Raw genomic sequence first — 17,497 nt, 5'->3', positions numbered from 1 at the left:
TCAGTGACTTGGGAAGTTGAAGCAGGACAGTTGCTAATTCAGGTCCAGCCTCAGCAACTTGGTGAGATATTGTCTCAAAAATTAAGCTGGGGGCAGTGGTGCACACCTGTAATCCCAGCAGCTCGAGAGGCTGAGATAGGAGGATCGTGAGTTCAAAGCCAGCCTAAGCAAAAGCAAGGCACTAAGTAACTCAGTGAGACCTTGTCTCTAAATAAAATACAAAATATAGGACTGGGGAGATGGTTCAGTGGTTGAGCACCCTTGGGTTCCATCCCCTATACTGAAAAATAATAATAATAAAAGAGAGAAGAAATATATGCTTATGGTTTTTTAAATGCATCAAATAACCAGGAATGGCTACAGAATTCCTTTGAGGCTTTGGTTTGGTGAGTAAATATCTCTTAACAAAAGTGCTTTTGAACTCTGTCCCCGGTTTAGTGAGGGGTGGGTGAGAGGGTGTCTGCTGTCAGTTGAAGGGTGGAAGTGTATAAACATGTCATATTAAAAGATCATCTACCAAGCACATTTTCAGTGTTTCCTTCTGCAGTGGGTTCAGGGTCTTTGGTCATGGGTGATACACAGTGAGACCCAGCCTCCCCTCTTACTGTCCATGCAAGGCGGGATTTCTCAATCAACAGGAAACGTTGGATTTGGAGAATAGTTCCGTGTCAGGGCTTTTAATCTTGCATAATAAGTTCCAACCATGTTTGCCATATTTTAGTCCATGAGGGAACTTGTGTTTAAAACAAAATATAATAAAAAGAACAACAATTTAGATGCATGTTCTGGTGACCAGGGCTTGGTCAACGAGGGAAACACCCCATGGAATACAGCGCACAGTACTGGGCATGTGAAGTACCTTAGGGTATATGTGCAACTTTTTACATGCAAAATGCTGATGATTTGAAATACTGGTTCTTGGGGCTTTGAGGAAACCAGTATTTTTGAGAAGCGTGAGGAGACTTTCATGTGTCTGGTTGTGTTTCCATGTTTTCCTGACATGTGGATTTGTGAGTTCCTGAACATCGGTTTTCTTGCTAACAAGGGGGAAGGATGCGGCCTGAGTCATGAAGGACCTTTTGGGGAGCAAGCTCTTGGGGACAGGCAGCCTGGGCCATGGGCATCTCAGCATGACCGAGATGTAAGCACCCCTCGGCTGGACTGCTGTTAGCACCGGTTTTCTTTTCTGCCTAGACCATGGTCTGAAAGACTGGCTGTGTCTTACCTGAGTGAGGCTGCACTGGGTCGTGTCCTGCCTCCTGTCTCGGGCTGACTGACTGGGAGAGGAACTGCCTGCTGCAGACCCCTGAGTTCTCTTCCTGTCCTCAGTTTGGGATCCTGACCTGTGAGCTCTTCACCCTGAGATTTCCGGCACCCTTCCCAAGACACCTGTGCTCACCATCTCCTGTGTGTCAGGCCTTATTCTGACTTCTTCCTTGGCCTTCCTGTTTTTCAGCTTTGTGTTTCTTGTCTTTTTGAGAAGGGTTCTCACTTAGTTTCCCAGACTGGCCTCTGACTTGCAATCCTCCTGCTTCAGTCCACTGAATAGCTGGGATTACAGTCATATACCTCTGTGCTCTTTTCTTTTGAGAGAAAAATAAAAACTGTTAAAATAATAGTCCATTTTTAAAATGCAGATTTCCTGCTGGCATCCTGGTCTCTGTGATGGGAACAGGGCCACAGTGCACTCCATGACTGCCTCTTAGACTTAGGTTTAGGATTAGGATTTTATGGGTCTGCCCTTGGTTAATCTGCAGAGGAAATTTCTGGATAAAATAAGATGGCCTGAGTTGGTCCATCTGGAAAGGTGACATATTGATGATGATTGTGTCTTTCTGCTAGAATGACATCTTATGATTTTATCATTATGAAAAGTTTGAAGAGACTGGATTCTCACCTTCTAAGGAACCAAAACTGGTTTGGGGCATGCTGTGTGCCCACCTCAGCCCTGACCTGGAAGCATTCCCACACGTGACGTGTTCATGGGACATGTGCTCATCCTTGCAGGCCTTCCTATGCGTGTGCACACTGCCCAGTGCTCAGTGCTCTGTGGGACTCCACACACCCAGGGAGGGTGCATAGCATGGACCACCCGCCTGAGGGCTGGGAGCTGCAGCTTGGGAATGGGTCTTTGCTGGCAGCCCCGGCAGGAAGGGCTCTGGGCAAGGAGAACTTGGAGGTGTTACAGATCTTCTCTTCACGTTCAGCATTTAAAAATAACAAGCCACTTTTTCTATGAAAACTGATTTCTGGATCATCAGAATTCAGTACTTGGGTTTGAACACATAACAGTGAAAATGAAGAATGCTTGTCCTGTGTTGAACCAGGTGGCACAGGCCTTAAGTTACCTTGGGAGTGTGTACTTTTCTGTTTGCGTCTACCTAAAATGTCTCATCATGTCCTTTTATTTACTTCCTCCTTTTTTCCAGAGCTTTGTTGACTGGGAAATCTCAGGTGACCCTTTGTGAACTGGCGTCTTTTTTGCCAGAGGGTTGTTACTAAGCAGGTGATTAGAGAGGAGGCCAGAACCCCTTATGGTGGTGCTGGCTGGGTTCTGTTAAATGGTCAAAAGAGAAAGTCGCAGCTCCTGAGCCTTAGAACTCGCGGTGGCCCCCTAAGTGCTGTTGGTGGTCACAGAGCTACCTCGCCTCTGCCATGTCCTGTCCCTGCTCCCCTGAGTAAGAACCTGGCTCTGAAGCCCCATTTCCACTGTGCTGGGGCATGCAGGTGCAGTCGCTCCCACTGTCCCTTGTGCCCTACCTGGGCCATGGGTGCTGGTGGGTGAGAGGGAGCTGTGAACCTGGAAGGTACTTGAAAAGCTCCTCGCTTGCACAGGTCTCATCCAGAATGCTTGGGCCAGGATGTTTCAGATTTCAGGCTTCTTTGGTTTGGGTATATTTGAATATACACCACAAGATCTCCTGGGGGAAGGAGCCAAGTCTAAAAAGGCAGTTCATTACGTTTCTTACACACCTTAGGAACGCAAGCCAGGAGCGATGCTGTGCAGCGTTTGCGGAACACCTGGCCCAGTGTGGAGTGTTGCACACGGGGTATCACGCTGGTGCTCAGAAGTCTCGCATTCTGCTGGAGCATTTTGAGTTCTGGGTTTTTGTACTGGGATGCCTAAGTCTGAGCTAGCTACAGCTTTTGCTGGGGTTGCTTCTCTTGGTCCACAGTCTTGGTGTATCTGTCTGTCTCCTCCTGGTGTGAGAGGGCTGAAATGGTGGGCAAAGGGTTGGTCTCTCTGTCTTTGGATGTTGAGAATGGATGTTTAATTCGGAGGAACTGAGAGGAAGATTGACTGTCAGCTGTACCTGGTGACAAACACCATTGCAGGTTGTCTTCAGTTGTTAAAATGTACTGTTATCAGGGTGTGGTGACCCACCCTGTAATCCCAGCTGCTCAGGAGGCCAGGACAGGAGGATTGCAAGTTCAAAGCCAGCTTCAGCACGTCAGTGAGGCTCTGTCTCAAAATAAAACAGAAAGTGATGGGGATGTGGGTTAGTGGTTGAATGCTCCTGGGTTCAATCCCTAGTACCCTCCCCCATCCCAATCAATGTACTAAGTCTCAACAGAACATGTATTTGTACATGATTGTACCAGACACAGCCAACCTTGCCCCTTTGTGCTGCCTGTGAGAAAACTCAGATCCACAGGAGCCAGAGGACTTAATTCAAGCCTGTGACTAGTTAGTATTTTGAACAGTCCTTATTACTGATTGTGCAGTAATATTTTACATGTGTTTGGTTTCCTAGCTGCCTTTGACAAATCAGAATTTCAGACCATGGTTAGCAGTTCGATTAAGATTAATTGGGGGATTTAGAAATGATTTTGGGATAACCCCAAATTTTATTTTGAGTTATTACCACTTTGAAAATTTGTTGAAGTTTAAAGTCTACTCAACGGTGTAAATGATAGAATGTTGATTGGTCTGTGACTTTGATGCAGTTTTGGCCTCTGGTGTTCCTGGGTCAGGCCACAGTGGGGAGCTTTCCTTAGAGTCTCCCTGGGTAGATCTACAGCTGGGACCTTTGGAAGTAGAAGGATAGACTTGAGTTGAAATTCTTTCTGTGCGTCTGTGTCCTTATTGTGCTGTGGACATACATTGCAAACAGATCCAAGGGGCTGTTCCTGGAAAAGTGGCAGCAGTGATAATGCCCAGCCGCTGCCAGTTTGTTAAATACTCTGTACTATATCAGTGCACTTCACATGACTGGCAGACTGTGTGAGCTGACTCTGGGCACTGTGGTGATGTGAAGGGGTGGCTTTGCATCTGTGTCTCTGAATAGGGAAAGCTAGCAGTGCGGTCTTGGCTCTGCCTGGAAGAGGCTGGGTGATGGCAGCGGTGGGCCTTGGTTTCCTACCTGGGAGTTGGAGGTGGACAGTGGCATCTCTGTGCTGTAGTCCTCAACCTGCTTCAGTGTCCACCTGCCTGCATGTGGCTCAGGAGCTTCATGAGTTGTGTCCCCCTCTTGTTCTGAAGGGGTCAAACCCAGGGCCACTTCTGTACCAAGCGTTGCTCACAGGGAGGGCTGCTTCCTTCCAGTACAGTACTGCCTTTGAATTTCACTCTTGCTCAGCAGGAACTGCTCATCCAGATTTCTGCTTTGTAGGGCACTAAAACTAGGGCACATTTTTATTTCTCAGCAAAGAATTATATGAATTCTACGTATTTTTTTATGTTTCATAGAATTCAATTCGCCACAATCTCTCTCTGAACCGTTATTTCATCAAAGTCCCGCGTTCCCAGGAAGAACCAGGCAAAGGCTCCTTCTGGAGGATAGACCCAGCCTCTGAGAGCAAATTGATAGAGCAGGCTTTTAGGAAAAGACGGCCTAGGGGCGTGCCTTGCTTTAGAACCCCTCTGGGACCGCTCTCCTCTAGGTAAGGAAAAAGGAACCTCAGGACCTCACCTGTGGTCCTAAACTCCTTCAGGGGACTGGTATCTCCCCTTCTGAACACGAAGGGACTGCCAGGCGCGTTTTGATTAAATGCTGGGATGGGGATTTGAAAAAGTGTTGGATGTTCCCATGTGTCTGTTCCCAGTGGCCGGAAACACTTGAGCCCCTCCAGTCTTGAGCTCCTCCCTTCAGTGCTGCGCTTCCTCTGGCTCCTGCACCTTGTTAAAGAGGCAGCGGGCTTGCGATGGCCTTTCTCTTCTTTGGCATGTGAACAGTTCTCTAAAGCTACCTTTTAGCTGCTCAAACTCAAGATTGTTTATTTGCCTGATTTTAAAATCACCCATTTTTAGCTTCATTAATATTCTTGTTTTTAACCCCACGCCCCCCCCCAAAAAAAGAAAACACCCACGTGAAGTGTAAGTCTTAATGTCCCTCAGCTTGCCCACTGCCTGCTCCTGCTGTCTGACTTCACAGGAGCTACTCCAGAGGGCAGTAGCCCCAGGCCCAGGGTGATGCTGCCCCAGGTGCCTGAGCCTACCTGAGCATGCAGCTCAGTTCACAGGCGAACACTGGAGAGTCAGACTCACGGAGCTGCAGTTGGTGGGCAGAAGACCAAGGACACCCTTTTGCAGAGTGAACTTATTAAGACAACAAGCCCTCTCCGAAAAGGATCACTGTAAAGACTGCTGTTTTCTTTTGGTGACTCAGGAGTGCCCCGGCCTCTCCCAACCACGCGGGAGTGCTGTCTGCTCACTCCAGTGGTGCCCAGACCCCCGAGAGCCTGTCACGGGAAGGTTCGCCAGCCCCCTTGGAGCCTGAGCCCAGCGCCTCACAGCCCAAACTCGCCGTCATCCAGGAGGCCCGGTTTGCCCAGAGTGCACCAGGTGAGTGCACTTGGGAAGAAGGGTGATTGGACACCTGGGCCAGCAGAGAGGTCATAGCCGTACTTGCCAGAGAGACTGCTCTGCCTCGTGCTTTCTGCCCAGTACCTGGGCGTTAGGTTGTAGGCTTTGAAAAACTAATAGCACTGGAATGTTTAAAAAAGCCAGTGAAGGTTCTTTAAATGGCACTGTATGTAGGTGCATGAACTAATTTAGAATTCACCTGCTTCTCAGTGAGTCCCTTTGTCATTCAGAACTCCATAAAACAGATTCCACCCCCATGAAAAGCACTCCATAGATTAGACATACTGGGGACTGACTAGAAGCAGAAATGTGTCCACTTAGTAGGTGAGCACCGTACAGTTTACTTACAGTGTCATGTGTGCCCTGGTGAATTTAAAAAATATGTATAAACAGTGTGAAAATGTCCAGCAAAACTGTGGTAAGACTGGGCTGCAGCTCAGTGGTAGAGTGCTTGCCTCACATGTGGCAGGCACTGGGTTTGAACCTCAGTTCCACATAAACATGAAGAAAGGTATTGTATCCAGCTGCAACTAAAAAAGAAAAAAAATAACTGCTGTTGGGGAAATGTGCATTTCCTCTCCTTGGGGTTCCGGCACGCTGACCTGGAGGACACTTCCCTCTGTAGCACCTGTCATCTGCGTGTTTCTTTAGTTCAAGCCCCCAGCCAGAAAGGGCAGCGGGTTGGGGGCAGAGGCTTTACGACAGCCAGAGTCAGCTGCAGAGCATCCTGTCTCTTGCCAGTGAGTGAGTAGATCTTGTGGCCTGGTCCTCAACACCTATGGACATTCTCAGGAGAAAGAACTGTGGAGAAAGGTGTTATCAGGAATTGTAACAGAGCAAGTTGCACTTTTAGCAAGTGAATGTAGGAATTACACATCCCTCTTAAGATACCACACCTTTCTTACAAGGCAAATTGGGGCCACATTTGGTACTTGAAGTTAAAGTCTGTGCTGAATGTGAGTACTGAGTGTGGGAAGCTGTGTGGAACCCAGGCCATGCCAGCCTCAGCCCTGCCTCTGCCTCTGCCTGCCCTCTACAGGCTCACCCCTGTCTGGCCAGCCTGTCTTAATCACCGTCCAGCGGCAGCTACCCTCTGCGGTCAAGCCTGTTACCTACACTGTTGCAACCCCAGTGACCACCTCCACCTCTCAGCCACCGGTCGTGCAGACGGTCCACGTAGTCCACCAGATACCAGCAGTGTCGGTCACCAGCGTGGCTGGACTAGCCCCAGCAAGCACTTACACAGTTGCGGGCCCAGCAGTGGTCACTCAGGCAGCGGTGCTGGCCCCTCCCAAAGCAGAACCACAAGAGAATGGAGACCACAGGGAAGTCAAAGGTGAGCATGGGAGAGGCAGCCGCTGTCAGCTGTGCAGCCAAGGTGTCCACAGTGGCTCAGTGTGCCATGTGGTTTGAAAGACATTTCTGATTTCTTAATTTAAACTGGTAAGATTTTTATCAGCACTTCAGTAATACTAGTGGATGTTATCTCTTCTTTTAATTTTAGTGAAAGTGGAACCTGTTCCTGCGATAAGCCACACCACACTGGGTGCTGCCAGCCGGATCATCCAGACATCACAGGCCACCCCAGTCCAGACAGTCACCATAGTGCAGCAGGCCCCTCTCGGTCAACACCAGCTTCCAATAAAAACTGTAACACAAAACGGGACCCACGTGGTGCCAGTGCCTGCTGCGGTGCATGGCCAGGTGAACAATGGTAAGAAGTGCCTGTTGCTGTGTCCTTCCCTGGGCGCTGGGACTGGGCACCCAGGTCCTTCTCTGGGAGGAGGCGGTCAGTGTCCCAGTGCTTTTTCAACTCTGGTTTTGTCTGCAGATGCAACTGCATTTCTGAGCTGTTGGAAATGCAGCAGCACAAAGCCACAGGAGCTAGTAAGGGCCGGGCTGTTGTGGGACTCCTTTGCAGGGCCCATCTGCGACGAGAAAGGAGCTCCTCAACCTGCCAGACAGAAGGGCTCCTTCCTGTCTCATAGGTGCTTGTGCTGCCTCGGCATGACCTAAACTTGGGTGGTGGAACATGGTGTCTTAGATACCCTTGTGCTGTGCCATCTGCCGAGTGGTGTCCTGCGCATGGAGCACTGTGTTGCTGGTAAAGGGTGACAGTAGAGAATACTGCTTTTGTGACCTCTTTGCTCTGAAAGCTCTGTGGAAGCCCATGCAGCGAGTGTACTCCATCCTGTTCTGACAGGCATGGAGGACTCAGAACCCTCAGGAACACTGGGCTGCCTGTCCTGGCCTGCCCTGTGGAGCCATTAGAGAAGGAGCCCTGGACTGCCATTGAGGCCACTCAGCAGGAGGGTCCTCAGGGCTGGGGCTTTACAGAGGTGTCTCAGGGCTGGGGTGTGGCTCAGTGGCACAGGGCGTGCCTAGCATGTGCGTGACCCTGGACTCTGTCACCAGCTCTGCACACCAGCCAAAGGCATTTCGGCATGGGGAGCACTTGCTCCCTTGCACAGGCACAGGTGGCACCATGGTGCCATACTGGCACGTGCCAGCAGCCCGCACCTGAAGCCGCAGAGTCAAGCCTCCAACCACAGCAGGCTCTCTGGGCTTTCTGTGAAAAGGCCAGGACCAGAAGGTTGCTTGGGACTCCACGTCCTGGTTCACAGACGGGGCTACTGTACTTACCTCTCCTGTGTTCAGTGCTGCCCTGACCCTCCCAAAGCCTGAGGGAAGCGTGAGCACTGGTGCCTTGTCTGGGAAACCTGGCAACCTGAGCATTCTCAGATCCGTGGGCACTGCCTCCTCCCTCTCCTGCTCCTGCCATGTGCTTCCTTCTGAATGGCTGAGGTCACTCGAGGCTTCACATGGTAGAGGTAGGCTTCCCTGCAAGCAGCCAGAAGTGGATTGAAGTGGAGGGGCTCTGTCTCACCTGGGTTTTATTGTCCTTCCCAGCTGTGTGACAAAGGCACACCTGTGGTTCCAAGTTGCCATGCCAGCAGGGTTGCTGTGGGGTCTATGCAGCGTGGGGCACGACCAGGCAGAGCGGCTGTAAATGCGTTTTCTAGGTGCCAGATCCATCCAGTGGCATGGAGCAGCTCCAGACCTTCTGTGTCTGCCTCAAGTGCATTTGAACAACTGTGTCTCTCAGCACATTTAAGTCAGTAACTGATGCTTTTCATTTAAAATTTAAGCAACAGTTTTAATTTTCCAGTATTGAAAATACTGATGTTTTGAAATAGAAGTTTTGCATCATTGTTGGGCATCCACTGCAGCATTCTGAGTATTACCACCAGGTGTGATGCCTCTGGTCCTGTTCCCTCTCTTCCTCCCTGTGCGTTCATGCTGCTCAAAGCCTCTGCCCATCTTTTCTCTTGGCAAGAAAAGGTAGACTTAAACCCTAAAATTGGTCTGGGAATAAAAAGAATTGACAACATTACTAAGCAAAAACTATTTTTAAGGAAAGTACATTGTTTCATTTTCTGTTTTTAGCCTAATTTTACTTCTTTCCAGTGGAGCCAAAACCTTCCTGATTACCTATGGTGTCATTCAGAACCTGAACAGTTTTTACTGTTTTTTTTCTTTTTTTTTTTTTCCAGTGCTGGGGATGGAAATTGGGGCCTTGCACATTCTAGGCAAGAGCTTTACCACTGAGTCACACCCCCAGCCCTTCTGAAATATTTTTTGAGATAGGGTCTTGCTAAGTTCCCCAGGCTAGCCTTGAGCAGGAGAATCTGCTTCAGCCTCCAAAGTCGCTGGGGTTACAGGTGTGTGCCCCTGCACTCAGCTCACACTCACCTTTTGACATCAGACTTTTCTTTGTCCAAGCTACACAATGTCTGCATATCTTCTGTCCCCTTATGACCCCAACTGCCCATCTATGAAGTGGGACATGGAACCCTCTTCCAGCGCACTGGGGGAAGAGCTCTTGAATGTCTGCTGTGAGTAAAGCGCTTCCTCTGTGGCCAGCAGCACTGTAAGGGGAATGATTGGGCTGCCTGGCGGGTGACGAGTGTCTGCAGAGCAGGCCACGGCACACTGAGGAGCAAAGGTTCCTCCCCCACCCTGGGAGACCTGTGGACGGTCTCCTGTGTGCCCTCTGAAGCTCATGTGTTCAGTCAGGGCTGTACGGACAGTTGCCTAGCTGGTGCTGTTTGTTCCCAATCTCTGAGGGTGGCAGGTGGCCTGGCACCTTCTGGCTGTCCCACCCGGAGAGGAAGCAGGGAGGACACACACGAGTCCTTTCCAGCTGCACAGCCATAGCCATTTGCTGCCAGGACAGCATCAGGTGCTCCGTCAGGAGTGGGCGCTTCTGCTGGGGAACCCTGGGTGGAGAGCGGGAGAGGCAGTGCTGTTGGGCAGCATGGTCCAGGCCCACACATCAGCGTGAGCACCCTGTCCTAACACTCGCTCCAGAGGTGGGGCCTCTGGGGAAGGCTGGCTAGGGGAGGGTCTGGAGCAGCAGCAGATGTCACATGATGCTGAGCATCTGATGTGAAGGCCAAGGCACAGGGGACACTGAGTTGGACCTCTCTTGCCCTTGACAGTCATTCCTGGAAAAGAAAAGGAGCATCCATTAGCTTTGAAAGTCAGAATAATCACTAACACACATTTGTTGTTTTTCTTTTTGGGGTGGGAGGCGCGGTGCGAGAGATTGAGCTCAGGGCCACTTTATCACTGAGCTGCATTGCCAGCACTTTTTATTTTGAGACAGGGTCCCGACTGCCCACGGTGGCCTGGAACTGCAGTTCTCCTGCCTTGGCCTCCTTTGCAGGAGTGGCCCCCATGTCCTGTGCCCATCCCTCCCCCTTTTTAATGCCATCTTGGTGTAAAGTGGCACCTTATGGTGGCTCTGACTTTGCTTCTCTAATGGCTGGTGATGTCAAGCACCCTCATGGGCATCTGCTGGGCAGGGTCTGTTGGCACTTTTGCCCCTGCTTCAGTAGGGTTGTCTTCGCTACTGAACTGCAGGGTCTCTTCATATATATGTTCTGAGTGTTAGACCTTCATCAGATACAGAATGTAGCAATCTGCTCTTCTGTGGGTTTTTTCACTTCATAGTATCTCCTAACAGTTTTTAATTCTTTTTTTTTTTGCGGTGCTGGGGATCGAACCCAGGGCCTTGTGCTTGCAAGGCAAGCACTCTACCAACTGAGCTACCTCCCCAGCCCCCTTTTAATTCTGATGAAGTCTAGTTTACTTTATTTTTTCTGTCATTTCTTGTGTTTGGTGTTATATCTATGGAACCACTGCCTGGTTTGGGGACGTGAAGACTTCCTCCTAGCCAGGCATGGTGGCACAGCCCCGGGTGCTGAGGTAGACATGAAGGAGAAGGGAGAGGCAGGCCTGGGTCTCTGGTGGGTGCTCTTCCCAGCAACTCAGGAGCTAAGGCAGGAGGAGCACGCTTTCCAGACCACCCTGGGCAATGAAGCAGCACCCTGTTTCAAAATGAAAATTTTAAAACACAGGCTGGGACTCCATGGTAGAGCACCCTGGTATCAATCCCAGCATGCGCCCCCCACACCCCATGACTCCGTGTTTTCTCCTGGAAGTGGTGTGCTCTGGCTTCCTTTAGGCCTTCAGTGCCCTGTGTGCTGGCCTCAGCTTCCACTGTGCCTGTGCTCCTTCCCCGTGTTGGAAACAGCCACAGACACATGCTTTGTTTCTCCCTGTTTCCTTCATCTTTATGCCTATCTTCGTTCTGATACCAAGTTTTAATTACTGTAGCTTTGTAGTAAGTTTTAAAATTGGGAAGGGAGAAGCCAGGCTTCTTATCTATTCTGGGTGCCTTGCAATTCCATGTAAATTTTAGGATCATAATTCCACTTCTGCAAAAAATACTGTTGGGGAGTGCAGCAGTAGGCCAAGTATCCTCCTGCTAACACTTGTGTACACCTGTAATCCTAGCAACTCAGGAGGCTGAGTGAGGAGGGTTGCAAGTTCTAGTCCAGTCTCAGCAATTTAGGTCCTGTTTCAACACTTTTAAAAAAGGGGGATGGGGGCAGGGTACAGATGAATGAGCCCAGGGGTGCTCCACCACTGAGCTACATCCTCAGCCTTTTTCATTTTGAGATAAGGTCTCATTGAGTTGCTGAGGCTGGCCTCAAAGGCCTCTTGCCTCCAGCCTCCTGAGTTGCTGGCATTATAGGCATACTCCACCGTGCCTGGCTTCAAAATAATTCTTAAAAAGGGGTGCAAGTTGGGGGGTGTAGTTCAAAAAAACAGCAAAACTTTTGAGATCTGATAGGTGTTGCATTAATTAAGTCTCACTGAGAGTGTCCTCACCTGGAAGTATTAACATGTCTCTTAATGTGTAGCTTTGGGGTGTCTAATTATTTCAAACAGTCCCATTTTGTGGTTTTCAGAGTATAAGTCTTACACCTCCTTAGTTAAATGTCTTGCTGATACTTTGTTTTTCTATATGGATTTATTTTATTTCTATTTTCAGTTGTTGATTGCTGTAGTTTAGAAAAAACAGCTGATAATTTGTGTGTGATCTTTTACCCAGCAACTTGGAGGAATTCATTTGCAAGCTATAATAGTCTTGATTTGTGTGAATGCCTGTTCATATTCATTCTTATATTTTCTTAAATATGAGAGTTTACATCATCTTTCAAGAGAGACCATTTACTTCCTCTCCCATTCGTTTTGGATTTTTTTTGTGGGGGTGGGGGCTGGTCCCTTTTGTGCTGCCCTGGCTCACCTGGGCCCCTGGGCTGCAGCCACCTCCCACCTCAGCTCCCAGTCTCTGCCCTGCTCCTCCATCTTGTGCTTCCTCCACCTCTTCTCAGGCAGGAATAGCGGTGGAAAGAGGTGCCCTTGTCCACTGCCCATCACAGGGCCATCAGTCTTGTTCGGTGTGGCCTGGGATGTGGCTTTTCCCTGTGTGGACTTCAGTGCTGTGACTTCTTCTGTTCCTGTCTGAGGGTCTTCTCCCTGGCAGGGTGTTGAGTCCTGCCAGGTGCCTTTCTCCTGATGGATGCAGTAGTTGTGTGAGCTACCCTGTATTCTTGGACAGATTGCACTTGGCCACCGTGTGTGCCCTGGTGATGTGCTGCTGTGCAGGCTGGCTGGGGCTGTGGAGATGCCACGCTTGTGTTCTTGAGGGGTGCCGGCCTGTCCTTCTTGTGTGGTATGACTGCCTCAGTGAGCTGGCAGGTGTTCCCTCCCTTCCTGTGTGTGGACGATTTTGAGGACTGGTGTCAGTTCTTTTTTTTTTTTTTTTTTTTTTTTAATGTATTTTTGTAGTTGTAGATGGGCACAGTACCTTTATTTTATTTTTTATGCGGTGCTGAGGATGGAACCCAGTGCCTCACACGTGCTAGGCAAACCCTCCGCCACAGCCCCAGCCCCTGGTGTTGGTTATTTTGAGGTTTGGTAGAGGGCTGTGCTGGGGTGGAGAACCCTGCTAGCACACACCGGTCCCTGGTTCCACCGGGAACAAACAGCAGAGCAACAGCATCCAGCCACTGCCAGGCTCCCAGGGTTGACCACCTGGCCCAGGCCTTGCTGCTTAGGGGCTTCTGTCAGTCAATCACGTTATTTCTTCATGGCTCAGGTGTAGAGTCTGTCCATTTTTGCCACTGATGACAAGAATTTCACATTTGAAGCCCGAGAACCTTTTATTCAGCTGTTTGACATCTGCCAGTGGCTCCGGAGCACCAGGGCTCCTCCGTGTTCCCTGGTTTGAGCACCTGTGATACTGCTCTGGTTTTGTCTTCGCATGTCTCTGTCACCTCAGTACTGACACAGATTGTTTTCCCTTTTATTTATTTATTTAAAAATTATTTTTTCATACATTTTTAGTTGTGGATGGACCTTTATTTTATTCATTCATTTATATGCAGTGCTGAGAATTGAACCCAGTGCCTCACAGGTGCTAGGCAAGCGCTCCACCACTGAGCCACAACCCCAACCCTTGTTTTTCCTTTTAGACTCTCATTTTCAACACCAACCCAAGATAAAGTTACTGTTTCCGTTATTCATACTGAAGATTCAGCAGATGTGACTGGGCTTTCTTCTGCTGGGCACAGGCCATAGCACTTGCACACAGCCTCCACTTGTGGGAGGGCAAGCTGCGCAGGGCGGTCCTTTGGAGGTCCGGCCCAGTGGCTCTTCTGCTCAGGGGTGCTTAGTCCATTGCCCACGGTGGAGGCCTGCATGCCCGGGGCCTGTGTTCAGTGCACTCACTTGTGCTGAGGCGCCCAGCCTGTCCGCATGGAGCTGGAGGAGAGAGCAGCCCAGGTGCAGTCCCCAGGGCTGGGCAGACATCTGGTATGCTGAGCCTGGGTAGAAGTCACACCCTGATACTTCCAACTCCCGGGGCAGGTCTGCTGGGACCCTGGCCCCTGGGACTCTGCCTGGGGGACGGGGTGGGAGAAGGCTGCCAGCCTGTTGCAAGCCCGAGGGATCCTGCGTGTGGTACCAGCGTTGCCCTGGAGTTGTTGTCATACTGTGGTCCCTTCCTGAACAGAAACAGCCCCGTCCCAGCCTGGCCCTGGGAGCCCCACCCATGCTCCTGCCCCTGGTGTGGGCGGTGGGGCTGCTGCTGGGCAGAGTTTCATGCTGCCTCCCACCTGCTCTTGCTGCCCACACCTGGTTGGAGGAGAGCCCTGTGTGACCAGCATGGCAGTCGACCAGGGCATGCATAGCCACTCATGCAGGGGTGGGCGGTGGGAGAGACAGAGGCTGTGGCCAGGCCACCTGTCCCCCAGGCTGTCCTATTCCTGTCTGCCTGGATTGCATGCAGTGCTGGTTCCATCTTTGCAGATTGACCTACACACTGGCATTTTTGGCAACCCAGAACCAGTACTCAGAGTTGTTTGAGTCATTCTAATGGATGGGTAGCTGAGGTGGAACAGGGGACACGCCTTGGTCAGCCCACAGTGCTGTGGGGTCCATTAGTGCCATCATCTTCATCTTTTTGTACTTCGCTGGTTTTGCTGAGCTGATATTGGGTGATCCTATGTGCAAGTGACTGTGCTGTTCCTCAGAATATGAGTTCCGGCCAGGTGTGAGCCACAGCCTGTCTGTCACTGCCTTGAACAAGGCGTCTTTAAGCAGACATGCAAAACTAGAGAGCCTGTTAATTGACGTGGCAAACCGACTCGGGGTGCCACCTGCAGGTGTGTGCACCTGCCCTCCAGCTGTGGCAGCTCCAGGGGTCTGTGTCCTGCGGCCTGGCTAGGGGACCGTCCTGAGCTCCTTCCTGCCCTGGGCAGTGAGTTGGACCAGATGGAAGGGTCTGCAGGTTTGAGGTGGAGGGTGGGCCCCGTGTGTGTGCAGTTGGTGTGAGGCTCCTCTGGGCATGGCACAGACTCGCCCCCGCGACTTGGTGGCCGTCCAGCAGCAGCACCGCTCCTGAGGCAGCGGCCTGAGCCTGACAGCAGTGCTGCACCGGGGCCTGGGGCGGGCCAGCGGGAGGCCGTGTTCCTCCTGCTCTGGGCCTGCCCTTGGGGGTCCGCGTGGCGCCCTGGGGCAGCTCTGACTCCTGCTCTCTTCAGCCTCAGCGAGCCCTTTACACATGCTGGCGACTCACGCGTCGGCATCGGCATCCCTGCCCACGAAGCGCCAGAACGGTGACCAGGCGGAGCAGCCAGAGCTGAAGCGGATCAAGACGGAGGACGGCGAGAGCTTCGTCATCGCGCTGAGTGTGGACGGGCCACCAGCAGCCGTGCGGGAGAAGGGCGTCCAGAACTAGTGGCCAGAGCTCCTCCCTTGGCGGCTCCGCGGGCTCAGGAGCGGCGTCCCTGCGGGTGGACCCCTCGGCACTGACGGCCCAAACCCGGTGGCCTTAACACTCCTGGACGCAGTCAGGCCGCCTCGCCCAGGGCCAGCACCGGTGAGCACCCGAGGTCGGGGACCGGAGCGAGGCGCGCTTCCCCGCAGGCCTGGCCTGGACGTGCTGCAGCGCCACGGCCCCGAGCGCACGGGCAGGAGGGCGCCCGGCTCCTGCTCCTGCTCCAGCTCCGGCTCCAGCTTTGGTTCGGTCCTCCTGCGGACGCCGGGCCCGGCGCATCCCCACGCGATGGCTGCCCGGTGAACTGGCCCGCGCCCGCAGTTCTGGGCTGTTTGTTTGCGTTGACTTGTCCCTGCATAATCCCACTTAAGTAAAGCGAGTCTCCGAGTGTTGTGTCCGCTACGACGACAGAGCCCTTCCCTCCTTCAGAAAGCAGTCTGTTTCGTCACCTTCAAAACCGCGCCCTGGTGGTTAGGGACGGGCCACCCTGGGTGTCCTGTGCCGGCTGGCAACCTGCTGAGTTCTCGGCAGGCCCTGGAGGCGAGCGGCTGCTGGTCGCCCTTTGGTTTGCAGGAGTTTCTCTGGCCTTGAGGAGTGGTCCCGCAGGAAGGCCAGCCTCTCCTGTAGCGGCACCGTGGCTTCAGCCCTGGCTTCCGGAGCGTTCCCGGCGAGGGCCCAGCAGCAGAGCAGACAGGCTCCAGCCTCATTGTGAATGTTCAGTGCCATCATCATAACATTATTTATTTAAATGTAGTTATTTTGGTATTTAATTTTTTTTTAAAGAGGAAAAAAAAAACCTGTATTTTCCTGGTGGAATGAAATGGCTCAGAATGGTATATTTAGGCAACTTTAAAACATTTATTATTTGCATAAAGACCAAATACGACAGACCTGTCCTAAGTGTCGTGCGTCGCCCCTGGGGCGCTGTGGCAGTGTTGCTGTGGTTACCGCACGTGCTGGAGTCATGACTCAGCCACTGAAAAGTAAAGGTGAGGCCCTGCCAGCCCATCTCTGCCCCGCGGTCAGCAGCCCCGTTGCAGTGGGCGTGGTCCCCACAGGAGGCAGTGGGCAGCGCAGACCTGGTGCCGACCGGCTGCCTTGTACTCGGACACACACGGGCCTGCAGGGTTTCTGCAGGCAGTGGTGATGGTGGGTGGGCTGCTGGGCCTTCAGAAAGGGAGGCACCTCCTCTCCTTGCGGCCGTGCTTCTTCAGGACTCAAGGAAGGACTAGCGCACCGCCACGCCCTGGCTTTTCCCTCCTGCCCACTGCTCCCCGCTGCACAGCAGCTCCTCCGTGTCCCACTCTCCAGCAGTCTCTGGCTGTCGACTTCTGAGCTCCCTCAGGGACTGCCAACAGCTGCAGCAGCTCTGCCCTGAGCCAGGTGTGCACAGGAAGCCCGTGGTCCCATCTGGCCTGCCTTCATCCTCTGCAGGACCACAGCCGGTGAGGGGCACCCAGGAGGGGAGGGACAGTCTCTAAGTCCAGACTTCTGCTGTCGTAGGAAGTAGAGTGGTGATCTGTGTGCAAAGATTGAAATTTTTAAAAAGTACCAAGTTCCTAAAATTCAATAAAATATTTTTATTAATTTTAGTTGAATGGTGCATCGTTGTCATTTGAGAAGGTCCTTCACACGCTCCTGTGAGCACCCAGGATGCACCGGCTGCTGGCAGGGCAGGGGGTTGCAGGCTTCATGAGGCCCTGGGGTTGAAGCTGTGCTGCCCTGCCACTGCTCCTGCAGGCTTGCCCTCTGCCTGTGGCCAGGGGTGCAACAAAGCACACGTCATGTCCAGGCTCCCACAGAGGCTTGGTGTGCAGCTGGGGAAAGGTCAGCACTGTCACTGCCCATGTGCTGTGCACTGGGAACCTGGGCACAGGTCATACTCTGGGCTCCCCTGGGGCAGGGTTCCTGGAAGGTACAAGGTTTTGGTTGGTGCAGTTCCAAGGGGCAAAGCAGAAGCTGCTGCCCTCCACAATGATCTCGGGGCTGAGGAGAGC

At 51.9% G+C, this 17,497-nt stretch overlaps 1 protein-coding gene across 1 annotated transcript in view; it reads left to right on the top strand.

Annotated features, from left to right (window-relative positions):
* FOXK2 (forkhead box K2) overlaps positions 1–17,092 on the top strand; it is a 62,209-nt gene extending 45,117 nt beyond the window's left edge. The window contains exons 5-9 of the mRNA XM_079131015.1: positions 4,691–4,884; positions 5,610–5,785; positions 6,846–7,142; positions 7,311–7,520; positions 15,265–17,092. Coding sequence (XP_078987141.1) covers positions 4,691–4,884; positions 5,610–5,785; positions 6,846–7,142; positions 7,311–7,520; positions 15,265–15,461 — 1,074 coding nt within the window. The 3' untranslated portion in view covers positions 15,462–17,092. The remainder of the gene's footprint in view (positions 1–4,690; positions 4,885–5,609; positions 5,786–6,845; positions 7,143–7,310; positions 7,521–15,264) is intronic.
* The last annotated feature ends 405 nt before the right edge of the window (positions 17,093–17,497 follow it).

Source organism: Sciurus vulgaris, assembly GCF_902686455.1.
Source record: "Sciurus vulgaris genome assembly, chromosome: 3".
NCBI classification, from domain to species: Eukaryota; Metazoa; Chordata; class Mammalia; order Rodentia; family Sciuridae; genus Sciurus; species Sciurus vulgaris.
The sequence above is the reverse complement of the archived record's forward strand: the minus strand, read 5'-3'. Positions and strand labels throughout refer to the sequence as shown.